This window comes from Pleurodeles waltl, chromosome 6 (genome assembly GCF_031143425.1).
Source record: "Pleurodeles waltl isolate 20211129_DDA chromosome 6, aPleWal1.hap1.20221129, whole genome shotgun sequence".
Taxonomy (NCBI): domain Eukaryota; kingdom Metazoa; phylum Chordata; class Amphibia; order Caudata; family Salamandridae; genus Pleurodeles; species Pleurodeles waltl.
The window spans coordinates 748,328,344-748,350,499 of NC_090445.1; the positions used below are offsets into that span (position 1 = coordinate 748,328,344).

A 22,156-nucleotide genomic window follows, 5' to 3' on the forward strand; every position below is an offset into this window, starting at 1 on the left:
CCAAAGCAGTCCTAGGAAGTAAATCCTTAGTTAAAGAGGGGGAAGGAATATTCCAATGGAATGTATAAGAGACGGCAGCAAACGATAGATAGGAGGACGGGTGAAAGGCATGCAATGTTAGGGGGCGTAACCAGTGCGAGACAAGGCCCCTCCGCCAGGTTCACATCGTATCTGGCTTCTACCAGAACAAAGTTTAAATACGCAGCATAAGCAAGTGAGGTCTATAGCTATATTTAGCGTTAAGCATTTGTTTCTCAGTTCTTTAACACTGCACCAGAACTTAAAAGGTTTCCGTGACCACGCCCTACAGTGATGTAGCGTTTGTTGTATTCAGGAGCTGTTACTCTCTACAACAGTTTCCATTCCAAACGTGGCACTCAGCCTTGGCAGCAATCTGTTCCGCAGGGCCTCACGGGCCTCCCATGCTAAGGGTTTGTCAACATTTGTTACTTAACATTTCTGCCCGGTTCAGCACTCTTCTGTGAATGCCAGGGGGCGTCAGTCCCTTTCATCTGACAAGACTTTCAGAGCTTGCTAGCTGGACATGGTTACATTTTCCTCCTCTCTTTGTCCTTTCCCCTTTCCCTCATTACACCGACTGCTAATATTTGGCACCTCTAGGAACCCTTGCTGAGCCCTTCCTGCTCTTACTGCCTCCTCCGCAATCTGTACTACTTTACAATAGGGGGAAACGTTTGCTACTACTATGTCACAATGGAAGCAGTTTGAATCCTTCAGATTCCCTGTGCTTGGTTTTTCCTACCCTCCCCTGCTCTTCCTTACAAGTCTCGCTGGTGGTCTTCTGTTGTGCTGCAGGTTCCTGATCGGAAATGTGACATAGTTTGTGGATGATTTATCCCCCGCCTCCTAATCCTCAATTTCCTGCTTTCAGAGACAGATTCTCTTTGACACATATGTAATTGGTGGGACAATGAAGGGGCATTAAGAATTCTTGTAGTTTCTATGCCTCCAGTTGCCGGTCTCTACTAGACTGTCTGGGATGCAGACTGAATTCTTTATCAAAAACTTAGATAAACCCCTATGTTCTCCGGTACAAATTTCATATAATTTTTAATGGTCTTTAGTGGGATGAAAAAAGTCAAGACAGGGCTAACCACAAGGGGAGGCACACAAGATGGAGGAGACAGTAAGGGGAGCATTGGTAGTCAGAGCCTTTCCTCCTAAGAGGTGCCCTTGGTCTCTTTGAAAAATTTCACTTTGCTCTCCCCCGTTATCCAACATTGATCAGCTCCCCCCTCCTGATGTTCTTGGCTTATCTTCCTGTCCACACCATCTGAGGGTAGGCCACAGGGGGGCAGTTCAAACTGGGAGGCAGTGTACTCGTTTCTTTCATGAAGGAATGGCTTGAAATAGAGGAACCTGATGCCTCTTCAGAGGAACAGCTTAGGGAATCTCTTCTGGGAATATTGGAATCCGGATCACTTGCACTAGGTGTTTTTACCAGGGACTTGCTTATCAAATAATCTGAGCATCGTTGATGGAAAAATGGCAATAGTAGGTTAGTTCCAAGATCTCCAGCTTGATGGAATAGCAGGTTCAATGAGAGTATGTGTAATCCCTCTTATTCCATAGACCAAGGTTTGCCCTTTTGTGGGCTTTTCATACAAACACGCTCCTGTACTTTGTTTCTCTCACCTGGACCTCACCATATTGTGGACTGGTTTGTTCTTGCTAGAACCCCTACATTTCTGTGCCTCCTCTTATGAAAGACGCTAGGCCCTGAATGAGTGCCAGGGTACACATTTCTGACAGACAGCAGGGAGTGACAGCGTCACATTGTAGATAAGAATGGAGCCCCAACCCCTATAACCCACCTTCCTGCAATAGTCACTAAGCTGCTGAGAGAGGGGGTGGCACCCTACCCCCCTTTGCTGGTAGTTGTTCAGCTAAGGAGCCAAGCAAACCTTTGCAGAGTGCTGGAACAGTACCTGCCATCTAGGCCTCTGGTATCCCACCTGCTCAAAGGGTTGGCAGGGCCCACGGGCATGGAAGACGTAAAGCAGAAACAGCAGAACCTCTCAAGGAACAGTTGTACCCACTAAGACCTCCAAGGAGCACCGACAGACTGATGGAGAAAGCGCAGGTGCCTGAAAGCCTGCTCCCATCTTTATTCTCCTCAGTGACGTACCTTATCCCTTTATACAGGCTCATGCACAGGGCAAGAGTGCATCAGTCAAGCGCTTCCACCAGTTGTGATCCCACCAAGATTCAGCAATAATAAGCTTCTCTACCCAGTGTAATCTCTATACTTTACAGCTTGAAAGGGATCTATGTGCACCAATGCATGGAGCTGTCTGAATACTTAAAGCTGACCAATTACCAAATTCACACACACATTCTCTCTATCTCTTTCTCGCTCTTCTTACCATATATTTTACTGGGTAGAAGGCAGTGACTGTCCTTATGATTGATAAGGTTAGTGCTTATGAAAGTCTACACGAATAAACCTGCCAGTCAGTCGCGGCTCACAGCTCTGAAAAGGGGCGGGCGGGTGCGGCGCGACGGGGAGAGGAAAGGGGGACAGAGGAAGGGGGGAGCGGGAGAGTGATACATTAAATTATTTTAAAAACAATAATCCTAGCCTGCCCTGCACCAATCCTGACGTTGCTCAATGCAGCGTCAGGATTGGCTGGGAGCCCCCAGCCAGGACGCTCCCAGGCAGACTGGGAGCCTGTGCAGGCTCTCTCCAGCCCGGCAACTGTGTTGCCAGGCTGGAAACAGCCTACTGCACATGTGTGTTTGGCCGGCCCAAGATGGTCTGCCAAACACACATGCGCTCTGAGGGAGAGAGCTGAACACTCTCCCTCAGTGCACGTCTCCCCCGTGGCCCCTCCCCTTTCAGAATGAAAGGATAATAAACACAGTTTATTATCCTTTCATTCTGAATGATTTGCAGCTTCTGCTGCTGGCGGGGGGGTGACGCTCCTCCGCCCTTATGGAGCATCCGCCCTTGCTGCCAGTGTCAGGCGCACACAGCTCAGCAGGCGCTACGGTTCTCAGAGCACAGTCTCACTTCATAGGCCCATAGTGTGAAGCGCTGTGTGCAGTGATGGTGTAATCTAGATCTAGAAGACCCAGGATGTGCGGCTGTAGTGTGACAGGCTCCAGTTACCTCTCCTGCACTGCAGTGCTGTGTCACTGGCCACCTCCCTTCACTTCCCATTCTTCCCCCACAGGTACAGCGCCATTTTATCTTCTTAGTCGTGTGGGGCCGCCTGTTGTCAGTGCCATTCCTGTACTGCTTAGGGGTATTGGTCCCAAGTTTTCTGTCAGGGATCTTCCCACCTCTGATTTACCCACCAGGTCTGCATTTGAAGGGCTAGGCCATCCTCGGGGTTCAGAAAGAGCATCCTGTGGCACCAGTTGCCTCTTCCAAACCATTAAAGCAAGAGATGATGCTCCCCCTTGTAGGGTGCCAAACCACAGTCACGCAGTGCTGTCCTCATCCTCAAGGCCCACGTTTCACAGGCTGACAAACCTACATTTTAGCTATGAATATCCAGACGGATAGCAGCATTTCTGCCGCCCGTTTCTAAGAACAGCGCCTTTATGCCATCCCTATATGTAAATGCAATCATCGTTTCAGCTGCCGGTAGCCACGCATTTCATCACATTTTAGCACATCTATCCACCGTTTGGTGGCTTGTGCTCATAAGGCCAAACTTGCAAATTTGAAACTGTTGTCATTAGTGAGCCTACAAGGTTCAGTGCATGTACAATATTACCGGCTTTCTTTTTTTGAAGGATTTTCCAGTAGAAGAGTGTCACAGGTAACGCCCAGTTTTTTTAAGTGGACCATCCAGCGAATGTTGTCTCAGCAGTCTCATACCCAACAAGATATCAAAGTGACTTTCTGGACTAATATTGTTGGTTATGTGGAGCGGGGTATGTTGAGGTGATTAATTCCCATGACTACTTTTATGTCCCTTGTGAAATACATTGATAGGTCTTTTGCAATGAACATGGACATCTAATGTTTCTTGCACTGCTCCTAATGTTGTGGATTAGGTTTTTGCAGCAGCGTTTTTGCAGACAAAGGGAAAAGGGTCACGGGGGAAATAGGGTGATTTGCCCAAGATCACACAAACTTTTAAGTGGGGAAGCCAGCTCATTTAGGAAATCAAGGTTTCATCAATACAGGAACTAATGTATCACATCTTCATCAATGCCCAACATAAGGTTTCAAGTTAATGTTGTTATGACAATTTAAGAGCTGGACATGGAATTTATAGTCTCCTAACTCTCCTTTTATGCATGGCCACAACAGCTCTTTACAGACTTGATGATGAATTGGCGCCAATAGGAGACTCATGATTTATTACAGGAGAAAAGCTATTGGATGATGGATCTTTTTTAATGCCAAGCACTGCAGGACACATGATGAATCTTTTATCGCCGGAGTCCATTTTGATGTGCAGTTCGATGGATTGTTCGATACTGGAGCTATGCTGATGTGCAGAAATCAAAGTAAAAGAAAAGCTACATAGAAATCTTTTGTTTCAGTCACTCATAAAACACCATAAATTGGGCAAACGTTTCTTAAATTTGAGGTTTAGCAGCAGATTGGCAGAATATTTTTTAAAATGTAACCCCATAAGTTCAGGTGAGTCCTGAAGCTCTGGCATATGAGCGTCCAGGAGAAGCTTTGATTGATCAGTCAGATTTTATTTGTGAGAAAACAGGGCTGATTGCAGAGGCCCCCTAACTTTTTGCCCCCATTTTCCACTTTTTGCTGGTGTTTTCCTGACTCTGATGGTGCCCTGGGTACTGCTAACCAGTCCCAGGGCCTGTGCTCTGTGTAAAATGGATATGCAAATTAGGCTAATTATAATTGGCTAAGTTAACCTACCTATAAGTCCCTAGTATATGGTAGGGCATGTAGGTTTAGGGACCACAGCATAGGTGGTGCACCCATAGGTGCACTGCTGAGGTGCCCAGTGTCATTTTAAAGGCAGGCCTGCCTTGCTGGCTGCTTTTAAATTAAAGTTATATGCAAATTCGACTTTAGAATTAAAAGTAGTTCCAAAGTCTTAAACTACCTTATTTTTACATATAAGTCACCCCTAAGGTGTGCCCTATGTACCCCTAGGGCTGGGTGCCATGTAACTATAAGCAGGGACTTTATAAAAATAGATTTATAAACCCTGGTGAGGTAAAAACAGCCAAATTCGTTTTTCCCTCTTTGAAGTAAATGGCTTTCATAGGCTAGAATGGGGAGACTTTATTTTAAATTTTAAAGTCTCCTTAAATGTTGCATACCAAGAATTTGGTACCAAATTAATTGCTGTAATAAATCCCACAACTTCCAGTTGTTGGATTTAATATAACTTGTTCAGGTAAAGAGTTTTAGACTTTACCTAAAAAGTTGCCAATTTCAGCCCTGCATTGTTTTTGCTGCTGTGCTCTGATTGGCCAGCCTGCAGCAGCTTAGTCAAGCTGCCTTGATGAGGTGTGAAGTGGCCTGGCTTCACACAAAGGAATGTGCTTGTGGGAGAGAATCTCCCCTCAGCAGATGGTGAGGCAGGAAGGTGGAGGGCTGCCAAACTGGTCTTCAAAGTCAGAGAAGGACATTTGGAGCAACCAGCAACACCCCCACATCCTGCAACCCCAGACAACTAGGTGCCCCCTTGATTAGATTAGGAGAGGGCAGGAGAGGGGTGTGTTTATGATTTTTAGCCACACCAGTGGGTGGGCTCAGCCAGATGTAACCTCCAAAAATCAGATTCAGCCATGTTGGATTTTTGAAGAATGTTGCCTTTTGGGATGGATTTTTGCCACACTTCCCAGGAAGTAGTCATCACAGGGGGACGACCCTCTACCTGATTGGAGAACCAGGACCCCCCTGCTTTTCACCCAGGAGCAAGGATAAAACTGGCAGACCTGCCCCCACACCTCAGATCCCCGCCAGATTTCAAGAAGAAAAGAACTAAAGGAGAAGAAGGACTGCCCTGCTGGACCCCTGGCCTGCACCTGGAACCTGCACTCAGAAGGACTGCACCAGCTGCACACTTGGGCTTCACCACAAGAAGGACTTTGCCTGGCTTCAACTGGTTCAAGGAGGGACTCCCTGTTTGCTACAGGTGAAAAATTGCTATCCAGAGTCCCCCTGCACCAACTCCTGAAAAGTGACCAGCTGACCACTGTCCAGTGGCCAAAAAGGAGTTTGCGCCAGGTGCGTTCTGGGAGTTGAAGTCCGCACCCCCAAGGACCATCTCAGAACTTCTGGACCCTTGGGGTGAGCTGTGGACCCCAAAAGAACCTTAAAAGAACATCTGGGTGAAGCCCCAGAAGTTTGGAGAAGATTTGAGAATTTTTGTAAAAAAGCTCCAGAGAGGGACCGACCCGCCGCGGAAATTCTAGCCGGCTTGCCTCAACCGCGACCCGGCCTGACTTGGTGGTTCGTCCCGGTAAAGAAAAATCTCCGAAAAAGAGACTAAGTCCGAAGGTAAAAAGTTGACCGGGACCTCCCAGCCATCGTATCCGAGAAGGGCTCCACGGACGTCGGATCAAGATCCAGGTTTACCCCGGTCGAAGGATTTTCACCTCGAAAAAACGACTAAGTCCGAAGGTAAAAATCTCCACCGAGGAATCCAGCATCGCGTATCCGGACAAGGGCTCCAGGAGGTCGGATTCGACTGGCAGGTTCGTCCCGCTGAAGAAAATCTTCAAAATAAAGACTAAGTCAGAAGGTAACTTTTTAACCGAGGCCTCCCGCGACTTGTAGCCGAGCAGGGCTCCATCGCTGTCGGCCTGAAACTTTGACTTTGCCCCGGTCGTGGTGAAACCAGATGACCCGATTGGCGCTTTTTGTTTCTAAGCGCTAGAAAAATAATAATTCTTTAAAAATTCATATCTCCGGTTCCCCTTATCCGATTTTATTCGTTTTTGTGTCATTTTAAAAGATAAAAATATAAACTATTTTTATAAATTGGTTTTGGATTTTTAAACTGTTTCCTGTGTTTTATTTAATTACTGTTTTGTGATATTTGAATGCTTTACACACTGTCTCCTAAGTTAAGCCTTGACGCTCGTTGCCAAGCTACCAAGGGTTGAGCTGTGGTTAATTTACTGAGACCTAACTGGACCTAAGTGGAGGTTAGTGGCTTGTTGCTAGGTGTAGGTACCTACGTGCCCTTACCAATAACGCATTTTCCAACATTATTGGGAAAACTTCATGATTGAAAGATTGTGGTTATTGCTGCTACCGAGTCTCAATTTTAGTATCTAACAAAGAATAACATTGTGACCAGATGCAGATGTTAAAAGTGGCAGATAGTTGTTGTTTGTTCGGTATCTGCAAAAATGCACATGGTAATCCTTCAATAAGTCTTTAAATCTTTATCTTCATTTATGGAAATACACTTTTCAGATCTTTGTCAGCTTATCTGTACATATCTTCTCAAATCATTATTTAGCATTTAAAATCTTTTCATATAGTTATTAAAATGAGTTTAAGTTTTAAATTTGGCATTGCTTCTTAAAACTCTCTACTTAACTTTTTTTGTGCAAGGTATTAAAAAGCAATAGCTTACTTTTACATATTTTAGATTTTTTTTTTATTTTGCTCTTTTATTTAGACTATGAACTTCAAATATAATTCACAATTTGTGTTGGTAGATTGTAGTGTGGCTTAATAAGTTGTTTCATGCAGCACCCATTCCGTACCTCCCAGTCTCTTCCAGATTCATAATCGATGGGAGTGAAGAGTCAACATTGCACAATAGGCAATTGATACAAATCTCTGGATGCGAGATCCTCCAACTCTCTTAAAATTGGAAATTGACAAAATCGCAGCTGTCTTTTTTATCTCAAACCAGTGGAATGTTTAGGGTTGTAACCATTCTCTATTGCTAGAGCTCACATTTCAGAGTACCGCTTCCTTGATCTCAGCTCTTCCTGGAAGAAGTTCGTCCTGTGCAGTGCCATCCAGAGTAAACATGCATTTCTGAGGGGCTGCCAGGAGAACGTATTGACTTGGAAATCTGGTAAGAACAGATGTCTTTCATCGAAGTAGCAGAATTAGCCACACATCATTCGATCCCTACCAGCAATGACATTGGAGGAAGTGATCCTGTACTGCCCTCAAGTTGTTTTCAATACTTTTTAAATGTTGACCTCAATCTGCACTCTCATGGCTCGTCACAATTAAGAAAATCAGTAATATTTTCGGCGGTTACTATGAACCACTCTCTGCAAACCAGAATGGCCTGGCAGCCCATCTCTACTCGCTCCACAAATATAATTGTGACAAAAATCACAGCTACTGCTGTTAATGCTGCCATTCCTCCAAAGGCCGAGTAAGTCATGCAAAGGCCACTTCAAGGCAAGAAGGAACAGGAAGCAAGCTGTAGGCTCTTCCCATGACCATCATTCTTTCGGTGAATGTGGTGGATGACACTGGGCTTCCATCGCTAATATTCACCAACAGGCACTCGGTGCCTCAGTGACTGTCCTTTGTACTGCTACTCATTATTTGCAACTAGTGGGTCCTTTGTGTTCACAGGCTGCATTAATGCACCTGCTTCCTGCATCAACTTTCAATATATGGCACCCGGACAACTTTATTTCAATGTTGATTTTCCTAATTCTAACAAATTCTGCAAGGTTAATACAAACGTGATTGAAGAGTAGTAGGGATATTTAATATGAACCAGGAACCAGCAAGTGTGTAACCATGGGCTGCAGTGAGTGATGCACACTTTAACACTAAATAGAACAGATAATGTCTCACTTTGGTGAGTCCTTGACGTGTCTTCTTGAAAGAATTAATGGTTGATCTAGGTGAGAAGAGGTGATTAATGCATCATCCATAGTTACGTGGCCACAGTTACATAGGTAGTTAAAGATGAATTAAGTCATGTGCAACACCATCGATGACCTTGAACACTCAAGGAGAAAAAGAAGAGACCTGAGAAATCAGCCAAGTGCCTGTCAATAGAACTTAATGAGGAATGGAAAAGGGTTAGAGTGGGTGAGTGGAAATGTCAATGCCTCACTGCTTAAATGTAATATGACTTATGAGATACTACACAACTCTTTAAGATGTCCATCATAAATGCCAATCAACTAAGCACATACTTATGGTGGTCCTTAATACCAAGCCCAGTTTTCACTGATTAATGATGTTAAGCAGGGTCAAAAAAGCAGACAGACACATACACGCAGACACATATAACTATGCACACATGCATATAGAGATGCATGCAATCGAGGATTTTAATTATCTCAGCTCTGGATCCAGATCCTGCTCTCCTCACCTCCTGGCCTGATTTTCCACCCAACTCAGACATTTTAATTCTGGCTCCTGTAATCCAAACTTTGATGAGTACAGACTGGTTACTGATCTAATTACTACCACAACACTTATTTCCTCGCCTATTGTTCACGCACATAGTGCAGCTAATAAAATGGGACCTAGAACATGCCAGTCTCCTCTTGACTTTGCTAGATTGAAAGTGGAGACAGATGGTCATGTGGAAGACCCCCTAGTCTCACTCAGTGTGCGTTGCAACATTATCTTGAGACCCTGCCTTTGGTTTTGCTGGGTGTCATGCTAAGGGTTTTGAGATGAGTAGTGCTGCCATATTTATTAAACTCATATCCTCTGAATGAGCTAAGGGGGTTTGGCTTCACCTCTGATAGCTAGCTCCCAAGCTAGTCATCGAAGACCCAGTGGTAGATTATGGCATCTTTCTGAGATATGAGTTGGTTAGCGTCCTAGTCACTCTACACATGTAAAGTGGAAGGACTCCTCTCTGACCCTGTCCATTTGTCCATAGTATTCCACTAGGTTTCATCCTAGCTCCTCGCTATTTAGACTATATTTGGGGTCTCTTTGTGAGCTACATGGTGATGTATGTATAGACTTGTACATATATGCTGTTTTAAGAGAGCTACATGTAAAAGTTGTGTCAAAATGTGATATATTTTAGCTCTGATAAGCCTGCAAAAATGCAAATGCGGATGGGTCAGCTCCACCACTGGCTGACACATGTGAAACCAAATTCCGGTTATCCTGTTAGTCTCTTTGAATCCCTGCCATCCCTGCTGCTTTCATTGACAATGGAAAATCCTGTGTTCTACTTTGGTAAAAAAAAGCAAATCTTCAGCTCTGTGTGAAACTATAGCTAAGAATGGTTAATGCCAGCTTTGGGTGAGGAAGGGTATCAAAAACGTTGTATCGTGGCTGATTTCAAGCTGACCGTTCAAGCTCTGCTCCTTTCCAGCTTGAACAATGGACATAGTCTTCTCAAGGGTTTGCATGGGATCAAAGCAGTCGCCAGCCTGGTCCACGTCATCCTCCAAACTGTGTCCCCTCAATAGGAAGCCGAGAGAGTGACTGTGCCAGGGCATCCACAAACCCTAGTTTGATGCTTTTAAAAACTCCACATTTTCAGAGACATTGCTGGCCCAATTCTTCTCAGGTTGTGGTCTTGGGATGGAGACCTCCCCGTGGAGATTCACCTAACTACTTTGCACACAGCTTTCAAAATGTATCTGAAAACACTTTGGTTCTCTCGTCACCTCTTGTCCTCTGTGTCATAGAGCTCTCGGGTGTAAGCTGTACAATGCTGGGCGCCCCTGTGTCCTTGTCTCTGCTGTGACCAAATCCACCATTTCCTCCCGCAGTGCTCCACGTAATCCTTTCCTTGGCACCTTCTGCCGTACTGATATGAGGGTCTGGAATATAATGCCCGATACGTCTGTTCCTTCCTCATCTCTCCCGCTCCATTGGTGATTGATACCACGACCTGATCTGTCCCCACTGTACGCACTTACAGGTCCTGTCACTGGTGGCTGCTTGGCCAAATGGGGGTCAGGGCTTTGCCGATCTTGTGCTCTACTCCGTTTTTTACTGTCCTAGCATTAAACTAATATTACCTATCAGTACTATGTAAAACAATCCGATCCTCTCTGTGAGTGTCGAGCAGCAGTCTGCAGTGTGCCCTGCATGTGTCTGATGACGAGCGCAGGCACGTGGAGGCGCCCGTGCAGGCATCAGACAGAATGTAGAGTCTGGCAAAGGCACCCGTGGAGGCGCCCGTGCAGGCACCAGACGGAATGCAGAGTCTGGCAAAGGCCCCCGTGGAGGCGCCCGTGCAGGCACCAGACGGAATGCAGAGTCTGGCAAAGGCCCCCGTGGAGGCGCCCGTGCAGGCACCAGACGGAATGCAGAGTCTGGCAAAGGCCCCCGTGGAGGCGCACGTGCAGGCACCAGACGGAATGCAGAGTCTGGCAAAGGCCCCCGTGGAGGCGCCCGTGCAGGCACCAGACGGAATGCAGAGTCTGGCAAAGGCCCCCGTGGAGGCGCCCGTGCAGGCACCAGACGGAATGCAGAGTCTGGCAAAGGCCCCCGTGGAGGCGCCCGTGCAGGCACCAGACGGAATGCAGAGTCTGGCAAAGGCCCCCGTGGAGGCGCCCGTGCAGGCACCAGACGGAATGCAGAGTCTGGCAAAGGCCCCCGTGGAGGCGCCCGTGCAGGCACCAGACGGAATGCAGAGTCTGGCAAAGGCCCCCGTGGAGGCGCCCGTGCAGGCACCAGACGGAATGCAGAGTCTGGCAAAGGCCCCCGTGGAGGCGCCCGTGCAGGCACCAGACGGAATGCAGAGTCTGGCAAAGGCCCCCGTGGAGGCGCCCGTGCAGGCACCAGACGGAATGCAGAGTCTGGCAAAGGCCCCCGTGGAGGCGCCCATGCAGGCACCAGACGGAATGCAGAGTCTGGCAAAGGCCCCCCGTGGAGGCGCCCGTGCAGGCACCAGACGGAATGCAGAGTCTGGCAAAGGCCCCCGTGGAGGCGCCCGTGCAGGCACCAGACGGAATGCAGAGTCTGGCAAAGGCCCCCGTGGAGGCGCCCGTGCAGGCACCAGACGGAATGCAGAGTCTGGCAAAGGCCCCCGTGGAGGCGCCCGTGCAGGCACCAGACGGAATGCAGAGTCTGGCAAAGGCCCCCGTGGAGGCGCCCGTGCAGGCACCAGACGGAATGCAGAGTCTGGCAAAGGCCCCCGTGGAGGCGCCCGTGCAGGCACCAGACGGAATGCAGAGTCTGGCAAAGGCACCCGTGGAGGCGCCCGTGCAGGCACCAGACAGAATGCAGAGTCTGGCAAAGGCTCAGCCCGGACCTCCGGGGTTGAACACCCCCAGAATGTACCACATTTGTGACGCACCGCACTGCTGCCTGTAACGGTAATCACAGACACTATAGAATTCAAGCTTAAAGTGCCCAGGGCTACACTTCACTCAGAGTGCCCCCTCCCCTCCCCAATATTGTTAAAGCGTGAGGTGTGGTTAGGATCCTCACTGATCTCACCCCGTCCTGGACCGTATTGGGAGAGAGTGAGGAATTAAAATGAAAGCTAGAGCCTGCATAGCGCGTCTGCATTATGTAGGCTCTGTGCATGTGCCAGCTGATTCACTGCTTGATGTGGGAGGGGACTGATGTCTGCCTCAAATGTGCATGAAGCAGCCGCCAGCTGAGCACCTGAGGAAGACAGTGCAAACAGCTGAAGGTAAGTACAATAAACCCTCTCAAATGCTGCGCACATGCATGCGGGTGAGTGTGTGTGAGAGCGCTTGTGAGTGTGTAACCATGAATGAGTATGAAACTGTGTGCGAGGGGAAATGAGTGAGAGCTAGTGACCCTGCATTGCCATGTTGTATCTGAAATTCTATTATTCACTGCCCACCAAAATACAGAATAGTCTCTTAAAAGATAGGTGTTACTACACGCCCGCTCAGTGGCACCACACACACCACACACACACACGCCATCCCACTTCATTGGGTGCCCAAATAATTGAGCCCACCAAACTGCACATCAGTTTTTAAAACTTTTGTGAAAACTGACGTCCTTCAGATATGTTATGAATGAAGGCATTCTGATTCCCATCTGTTGATCAGTGGGTAAAGAGCCTGCTGCAGACATCAGTGTATAACCCGCAGTGACAAGTTCAGACGGACCCAATGAATGGCAATGATCTTTGGTCACAGATAACATAAGTACCTTTCAGCTGCCTGATAATGTAAGCTATCGCGGCAAATTAGGTGCGGCGCAGTTCATTTCACAGAGCTGTATGCACCGCTCCTCTCCCGCGATCACCGCTGAGATTCATCACCATCGGGAAAGCATTTCCCTGCATGTTCCGTGCATGTGTGCTGGGCAGGTTCACGGGAGGATTACCTCTGCAGATGGGCAGTATCAGACACTGTCGACTGCTATACATTGGCAGGCTAATCCCCTCGTGCCTCCGTGCTCCCCAGATACACTCCTAGTCCTTTCGTCGCAGGGGTTATTAATCTGCCATTTTCTTAATTGCAATTCTCGGAGAACATGGACATCGCGTGAGGGGTGCCCAGGGCGGCTCAGGGCCTGTGTGATTAGTGGCTGATTGCAATGGCGGCGGTCTCTGGTCACATGGCCCAGGCCTGTGCGTAATCTCCGGGAAGATAATCGCCACAAATATATCTTGTTTAATCTCCTTTAGGCCAGACAGGGACTGGGAAACCAGAGGAGCTGCGCGGCCGCAGCCATTGAGGGGGCCGTGTGAACTGGTGGTCCTCAGTCTCGGGTGGAAAGGCCCGGGCCCCAGCAGCTACCGAGCGGGTTGGATCTGGAAAACTTTATGGCCATGGAAACACTGCAAAGAGGGAGCAATTGCGCGTTTCAAATAGACGAACGGGGGCTAGTGCACCCAGTTTCTGACATGCAGGGACTGGGAAACCTCTAAAAGGAGCCGTCCTTGCGACTGATGTCAGCATCTGAAGCTTCTGTGACGGTTTTGAACAGGAAAACTCAAATAAAACTGCTCAGTTGCTCCTCGGGGCAGTGGGAGGAGCCTTGCGTTTGTGACTGGCAGGCTGAGAAATACTTTGAGGGACCTGCATCCGCGGCCCGTCATTGGTCAGTAGCTTGGATGTGAGCGGGGTCCTGATTATGTGACAAGCAGGGGCTTGGAAAGCATTAAGAGGAGTTGCTGCTGAGGAGAACCAATGGGTATTGGTTGTGCTGAGGACTTTCCTGATTGGTCAAACCCACGGAACCGGGTTGCAGCTGTTGCTGAGTGGTGCTCAGCATTCTGCTAGAGGTAGGGGGGATCACCCTTGTAGCTTCCATTCCAAGTTGTACACCCTGTTCTCGTTCTCACAAAAGGAAGTCATGAAGCTCTTAGTTGGAGATTTTGCGAAAAGATATGGCAGATTACATTGAACATCTGTAAAGTTGAGAGCTGCAAGTGGTTTGATAGGAAAGAAAAAACATGTTTTAACCTTCTACTGACTGGTTTTGAAGCCTGGATAACTTTTGCATGGACAATGATTAGAAGATATACACATTTTTGCTGAAAAATCTGAAAATCTTCAGGCAAAGATATGGTCTCACTCCGTCTAGAGTTACCATCATAGCACCTGCTACTGTGCTTTCTTGAGGAAAACCCCATAGCACAGGAGACCCATGCCGTCCTTTCCCAGCCTGAACCTCCTAGGGCGGCTATGTGGCTCGGGGCGCAGCAAGGTGGTGCAATCAAGCAAAAATAAGTCTCATCCTGGAGCCGTCAAGCGCATGTCCATTATCGAAGATGGCGAGATCTCAGAGGTGCTTTACCTCGTACCCAAGCGCTCAATGCTGCGGCAGATGCCCTACCTCAATCCTGCTGACTATTACCTCTGCGAAGGGTCACTGCAAGACTTTGGTAAGTGCACATTGGGTTTGGACAGTAGTGGGTTGCTTGCACAAGGTCACCAGCACCCAGGTTTCCTGGTTGGACTTTCCTTTTATTATTCTTTGTTACTTTGTTGTCTGGAAATTTAGTCAAATTAGCTTAATTTAATGTAAAGAAATACAAGACTACAATGCACACAATGCATTAGAATGTGAAAAAAAAACACAACTGGAAATATGGTATTGCAGTGACACAGAGACATCTGGTAAACATAGGTGATTGGTTGTGTAGACTAAACAGATAAAAATGTACATTGTGCATCCTGAAAGTGAGATGCAGAATTGACTAAGGAGAAAGTGATGCATTTTAGAGAGCGGCAGGCAAGATGAATTCTGTCAATTTTCAGAAAAAGTAAATACATTCCAGTTACTAACTATGTAAGTTACCTTGTTGTGGTATAATGTGCTTGCCAATAATAACTGAATTTGAACACTTCGTATTAAAAAGACATAAAGCTAAAACCATGGAGGTAGATGAGTAGTTAATCCATGATATAGAGTGCAACATATGTAATAACGAATTCGCACATCAAAACGCCGCAGCACTGAAAGGAAAGAGGCAACAATCTGAACGAGTTGAGCTAAGTGTATGTATAGGTTGATTAAATAAATGTGCCCATTAAAATGTCATTTTGGGAGCTTATATCAAGGGCACTTGACAAAAGCAACGCACACTTGGTATAGGGTGCGAACACGTGAACAGTGAACGAGATCTGGTTCGGGTACTTTAAACAGATACTGTGTGAAATCATATTTATGTCCCTGGATGGACCCTTTCGCAGAAGTGTGTGCTGACTCGCACAGTGTGTCATGTTATGCTCTCCAGGGAGGTAATGACACACTCCGGAAGTCATGCGTCCCACCTCAGCCTCTCTCTCAACACCCAAGCTCTGTAGAGCGCTTCACTGTGCTTTAAGTACAACTTTATGGCACCACAATTCTATGCATTAATGGTACAATATCTAAACCCAAAGGGATGATATTTTTGTAAATCGTATTTAAGACACATTATTTATGTCAGACAATATTTTTGTCTACCTAGCAGGTATTAAAAAGATATCTGCCTCGTCAAATCAGTGCCTTCATGTGTGCCAGGTCTGGGGCACTTTGTGTGCAGAGCTTGGTATTCTCTTCCACATTCAGGCAGAGGACCACAGTTCCAAAGCTGGAAGGAAGAGCCTGTTCATGGGACATAAGAAGCGTGCAAGCCAAGCAGGTGACAACCATGACTCAAACTGAGGGTTCGCACAATGAATGTAACCACTTCATACAGATTTTGGAGTGTGGGGTATGTGGATCAAATAATGCAGCACAATCGCACCCTCGGGAGCCGTTGACCTCTTTGTAGTAGTTTTCTTTGTGCTTTCTAGCGAGAGATGCTCCTTTGAAATAAAGAAAGCTCTGTCCTAAAGCTTGATTTTTCACAATTGGTGCAAAATGTAAAAGGTGATGAGAGCCTGTTTCCCCTTGACCTTTGGACATGGGACGTGGAGACCTGTAATTGAAACACCTGAGTGCCTGTGTATTTCGGGGTTCTGAGCATGGGACCCCACTCATTTACTATGCTGAATGGTACTGTTGCACGGCTGGCATTAGTTCAGGGGCACCACCTTCTGTTTTTTGGTTCAGTTAAGTAGGGCAACACATTTTCAAATTGAAAATGTACTGCCAGGCGTCAACGAGAAATAAGTCAACTTATTGGAAGTTTTCCCCAGAGGATGAATAAAAATGGTGCACCCTGGTCTTGCTCAATGGTTGTACCATTTCGTTGCGGTTCCATGCTACACGTTTTGTCTAGGGGTGTTCGTGGTACCAGAATGATTGTGAGAGTATTCTTAAGAGTCCCAATCTTTAACGTCTACATATAGACCTTAAACACCAAAGAGCAATAGATCTTGCTGTAAGTATGAAACTAGCTCGATTTCCTAGGAGAAAGCCGCTTCAGCATGCAGAGTGACACCCCCTAAGGTTCTGCCCCATAGATGCCATAAATTGATAAGTGATATGACAAATCTTAGGAATCAATTGGAAGAGACCCGAGTAAAGCAGGAGAGAGTGCTAATCTCCTCAACTGAAAGGTGTGCCCTTTTTGGGAGTGTTTCTGGTACATCCCAAACATCACAATCACACCTTATTTCATCCCTGATGCAGTGGTCCTCAAGGACCTGTAGGTATTCTTGATTGTGGAAGATTGCAGGATCTCACTCCTGCTCTTGCCAGAGGGTTAGCTACAAGTCGAGGCAGCATTAAGCGCTCTCACCTGGGAGGTCCTTCGTTTTTTCTGGCCCCTGGTGTGGCAATAGCCCCCACAGGCCCTGCGGAGCAGGGGGCCCGAGCTCCATGGGGCTCCTTCAGCTCAGTACAGTGTGCACTGGCAGCAGGCACCTGGCCTAAGAGCTCCTGACTGGGTGGGGGGACATGTACTTTGCAGGGGGCCCCCCTCAAATTTCGTTACGCCACTGCATCCTGGCTGGAGGTGTGTCTCTCTCAGAAAGGAGCTCTTCATCTCCTTTTCACATCTAGCACCTTTGAGATTTCTCCTTCTTATACTGAAACTCCTAATGCATTAGTTCAACTCAATAATCTTTAAAACAACAGGCCCTGGACTTTGACGCAACTAAACAGTAAAGGCATCTTTGGGTGACACTTGTCTCAGTGCACCCAGAGCTGCACATCCTCAGAAGTCTTACAGGAGAAAACAAGATATTTTCCAAAATAGGCTCTCGAATTTCAAAAGAATATTAAATAAAACATTCCAAACAGTGTATGATGCCTTTACTAGCCCTTTCGTCTGCATAGCTCAGCGCCCTGTAGAAGCGCATGCTTAGAGACCACAGGCACCAGCCATTTGCGGCTCGCGGGGTGCAGAAGGGGTGGGGTGGCACGCAGAGGCAGGGGAGAGGGAAAATAACCATTAAATTATTTTTTTCAAAAAAACACCTACCTGAAATCCACACTCCGCTCCTCTATCTCCTCTGCTACGTCGCAGCAGGCACAGGCACAGGCTCCCAGCCTGCCCTGTGGCCAATTCTGACGCTGCTCAGAGCATCATCAGGATTGGCTGGAAGCTTGTGCATGTTCTCTCCAGCCCGGCAACTGTGTTACTGCACTGCAGAGAACCTACTGCACAACTGTGTTTGGCCGGCCTGAGAACTATAACTTTAGAATTTTTAAAGTTTGTGAAGTTTAAAATTGGTATGTACAAGGAAAATACATTTTGCTATCTATAACTAAGCTTTAAACTTTGTTTCATTGAATTTGAATGTTTTTTAAAATTTGTAATAAAAATGTGTTCCAAATCATAGAATTCAGTGCCACAAATGCATAGTTGTTATGTGGAGTGTCATACAGTACAGTGGAGGAGAGTGCTGCAAGTCTATTGTTGTAGACTGGAGTATTGTAGATTTAAATTGTGTGGAGTAAGCTAGAGTATAGTAGCGTATTATACTGTGCAGTAAAGTGTTATATAGTGTAGTGGCATAGTGTCTCATATAGTGGAGTCAAGTATCGTAGACTCGAGAAGTGAGTTGTACAGTGGAGTGGCGTGTTGAATAGGAGAGGTGGGTGTCATAGACTGTCATATAGTGGAGTAGGGTGAAGTAAAGTGTAATTGAGTGGAGTGTTGTAAAGTATAGTGGGGGAGAGTGCTGTGTCATATAGTGGAGTGGTGTATTGTAGAGTGAAGTTGAATGGTGTATCGTTGAGTGTCATACACTGTAGTACAGTGGCGTAGAGTGGAAGGGCATACAGTACAGTGGAGTAGAGTTTGTAGAGTGGCATAGAGTGTAGTACAGTGCTGTAGAGTGGAGATGCTTACAGTGGGGTAGAGTGTCATACAGCGGAGAGGCATAGAGCAGAGTATAGTACAGTGGTGTAGAGTGGGATAAAGTGTAGTAGAGTATAGTGGAGTGGAGTACACTAGAGTTTGGGTAGTGTAGAGTGGAGTAAAGTGTTATAGAGTGGAGTGGCGTGTCATAGACTGTAGTGGCATGGAGAGCAGTAGAGTGAAGTGGTGTAGCATACAGTCAAGCAAAGTGTCATAAATTGGAGTACCATGTTGCACAGTAGAGTGTAGTGGGGTATTGTACAGTATTGGAAAGTGATGCATACAGTGGAATACTGTACAGTGGAGTGGCATAGAGTGGAGTGGCATAGAGTGGAGTGGCGTAGAGTGGAGTGGCGTAGAGTGGGGCACAGTGGATCAGCGTGGAGTGAGGTGTCATACATTGAAGTGGGGTAGCAGAGAATCTTCGAATCTGTTATAAACTGGAGTGACGTCTCTACAGTAGAATGGAGTGCTGTGTCATACAATGTTGGAAACTGTTGTAGAGTGGATTAGAGTGTTGTGCAATAGAGTGTACAGGCAGACAGCTGAATGCAAATTTGGACAGTGGAGTGAGGTATTAAACATTGATGTGGGGTAGCATAAAATCTTCAAAACTGTTATAAATTGGAGTGTCGTCTCTACAGTAGAATGGAGTGCTGTGTCAGACAGTGTTGGAAACTGTTGTAGAGTGGATTAGAGTGCTGTGCAATAGAATGTACGGGCATAGAGCTGAGTGCAAATTTGGACAGTGGAGTGGACGGGGATAGAGTGGAGTAGAGTTTAGTAGAGGGGCATACAGTGTAGTAGAGTTTTGTAGAGTAGAGTTATATAAACTGGAGGAGAGTTCACTGGAATGGTGTAGAGTGGAGTAATGTACAGTGAAGCAGCATAAAGTGGAATACCATAGAATGGAGTAGCGCAGACTGAAGTGGCATACAGTGTAGTGGCATAGAGTTTAATAGTGTGTAATGTAGTCACATACAGTGAAGTGGCATAACGTGTAATAACATATAGTGTAGTAGCATATAGTAGAGTGGCATACAGTGAAGTGATTTAGTCTGGTGTGGTGTATTGTGGGGTGGTATAGAATGTGATAGCATACAGTGGAGTGGCATGCAGTGAAGATGAGTAGAGTGGAATAACATACATTGGGGGCAAAGACTGAAGTTGTGAACCATGTAATAGTGTAGAATGGAGTGACATACAGTGGAATAGCGTAGATTGGAGTACAGTGGAGTGGAGTGGATTTTTATAGAGTAGAATAGTGTAGAGTGGAATAGCATAGAGTTGAATATCATAGTATGGAGTGGCGTACAGTGGGGTGGTTTAAACTGGAGTAGTGTACAGTGCATATAGTGGAGTGGTGTCCAATGGACTAGCGTAGAATGGAGTGGCATAGAGTGTAGGGGTGGACACTGTATGGTGTAGAATGGAGTTGTGTATAGTGGAGTGACATACATTGAAATAGCATAGAGTGGAGTGGTGTAAAGTAGAGTGGCATAGACTGGAATAGCATATAGTTGAGTAGAGTACAGTGTAGTGGCGTACAGTGAAGAGGTGTAGACAGGCGTGACATACATTGGAATGCCGTAAAGTATAATAGCATACAGTGGAGAGGCGTACAGTGGAGTGGAATGAAGTGGGGTAGATTGAAGTAACATATGACTATAAATGTGTCTTTCAGTTGTTCATATATTAAATCTGAAACTTTAGATATGCTGTGTAGTTCATTTTTTGGGCTTCCTTGATACTTTTAGTAGGATTGTGTTACAAGATATGATTAAGTTGAAATACCGTATAACTTAAACATTTACTTACTCTACTTATCTGCAGTACTCCACAGAATCATCTGCGCCACCTAACATGTAATACTGCCAAATTTCATAAATATCCAGCTGATGGTTTTTGCAGTATGCAAAATACATAAGTCTATGGACCCCCTCTTATTTCTTTGCACCCCCTTGACCAAACACCACAAAACTTTTCTCCCTCCCAAAATGAAACACAAAGTTTCATGCACATTTGTCAAACAGTTGCAAAGTTACAAAGGGATAAACATCTAAAAAATCCCTGTCTCTGGCCACCCTAACTATAAGTACACAGTGACTACTGCCACTCTGGAAAAAAAAAAAAAAATATATATATATATATATATATATGTATATATATATGTGTATATATATATATATATATATATACATGTTCAATATCAATATTGTTACTGAATTGAATTAGAAGAAAATAGGCAATAAAATTCCAAAGTTCCTCTGAACGTGGACCCAAAATATATCCTGCCCAGAGGCCCCAAAAATTCTTAAGCTGATTGCACCCACAGCCTTCAGGCAGACAATTAAATTGACTATACCCGGAAGCCATGCTGCTCTGAGACATATGCTTCTGCTGATGTGATGTGAAAAGGTCACATCCATCAACGTATCCCAGCAGTGATTCGCGTGTCCAACATTGTGCTGTCCACTTTCCAGTCATCCTCAAGATTTAGTTTTCTCCTGCTGAACGCAGCGGCTGCTTTGCACCACTTTGTCTACAGTTTGCCCTTACCATCCTGGACGGGAAATTGCTCTGTCTAAGTCAACGAAATCCGCAGTAAATATTTCACATACGTGGCTTTACGCGGTTTTAAAGAGAGCGTAACTCAATGGTTTCTTGTAAGCTTGTGTCAAGCTGTCATGTGCCTCTGTCAGAATCAGAAGTAATTATCTCTGTTGAAGTGTGGATTTAAAGGTCACTCCTCGATTAGCATAGTGTATCCCGTGCATGTCTCCGGCAGCAGCTCACACTCGATGGACTCTGTTGGTCATTTTGTTAACAGCATGGTAGCCATGTGCATACCACGTAGAATTGTGAATCCAAAGGTCCAAAAACATTATTTCTCAATTAATGAAAATTCTTGCAATTGAACCATACTCAGAATGAAAGCAAAAAAGGTAACATAACAAACTAGATGATCCACTGGCATCAAGGTACAAAAAATAAAGGAACCTAAGCACAGATTTCGACGCCTCGTTAGGGGTAGTAAGTGCTATATGAATAAATACAATATCACTAATTAACTACTTCTTGGGTTGGTCTGCCAAGCTACATTAAGATAGAAGTGTAACCAATAATTGATATATGGGTCTCCGGCTCTGCACAGTCCCAAATTATGATTAGGCATGGGAGTAATTTTATTTACGCTGGTGTGGACCATCACTGGCGTTATCAGAGTAATTTAGGTAATTTTGTGTTATACATTGACTTAGAATTACAGATAATAATGCAATTAAGCCTGCTCTTGTAATTAAGAGTAATTTGGGGTAAAACAATCCTACCGCGAGTGAACATTTAGCGAGCGCAAATGGCTGCTGGCGCTTGCTATTAGAGTTCTGGTGCTTTCAGCAATATTTCTTAATGCATAATGCATCCTTAAGTCCGTTTCAGACCAAGGGTATATTTTGCGCTAAGAGAATAGCCGTAGATGGTGGGCGTAAATTGGGGGTGAAATTGTACCCGACCAACACATTTAGCACATTTTCTTAGTGCAAAATGTCTTCATGCGCCCATTTCAGAAGCAAGTTGGCATTTTGTGATAAGAAAAT

General features: G+C 45.9%; 1 protein-coding gene across 24 annotated transcripts in view; it reads left to right on the forward strand.

The window, feature by feature from the left end:
* ABLIM1 (actin binding LIM protein 1) overlaps positions 1–22,156 on the forward strand; it is a 786,962-nt gene that overhangs the window by 188,069 nt on the left and 576,737 nt on the right. For 5 of the 24 annotated variants that reach the window (XM_069239305.1, XM_069239300.1, XM_069239301.1 and 2 more), the window contains exon 1: positions 14,453–14,705. The exons of 2 other annotated variants lie outside the window; for them this stretch is intronic. In XM_069239305.1, coding sequence (XP_069095406.1) covers positions 14,468–14,705 — 238 coding nt within the window. In that variant the 5' untranslated portion in view covers positions 14,453–14,467. Of the gene's footprint in view, positions 1–14,452; positions 14,706–22,156 lie in introns of those variants that run through there. 17 more of the 24 variants (XM_069239278.1, XM_069239290.1, XM_069239281.1 and 14 more) reach the window with 8 other exon arrangements.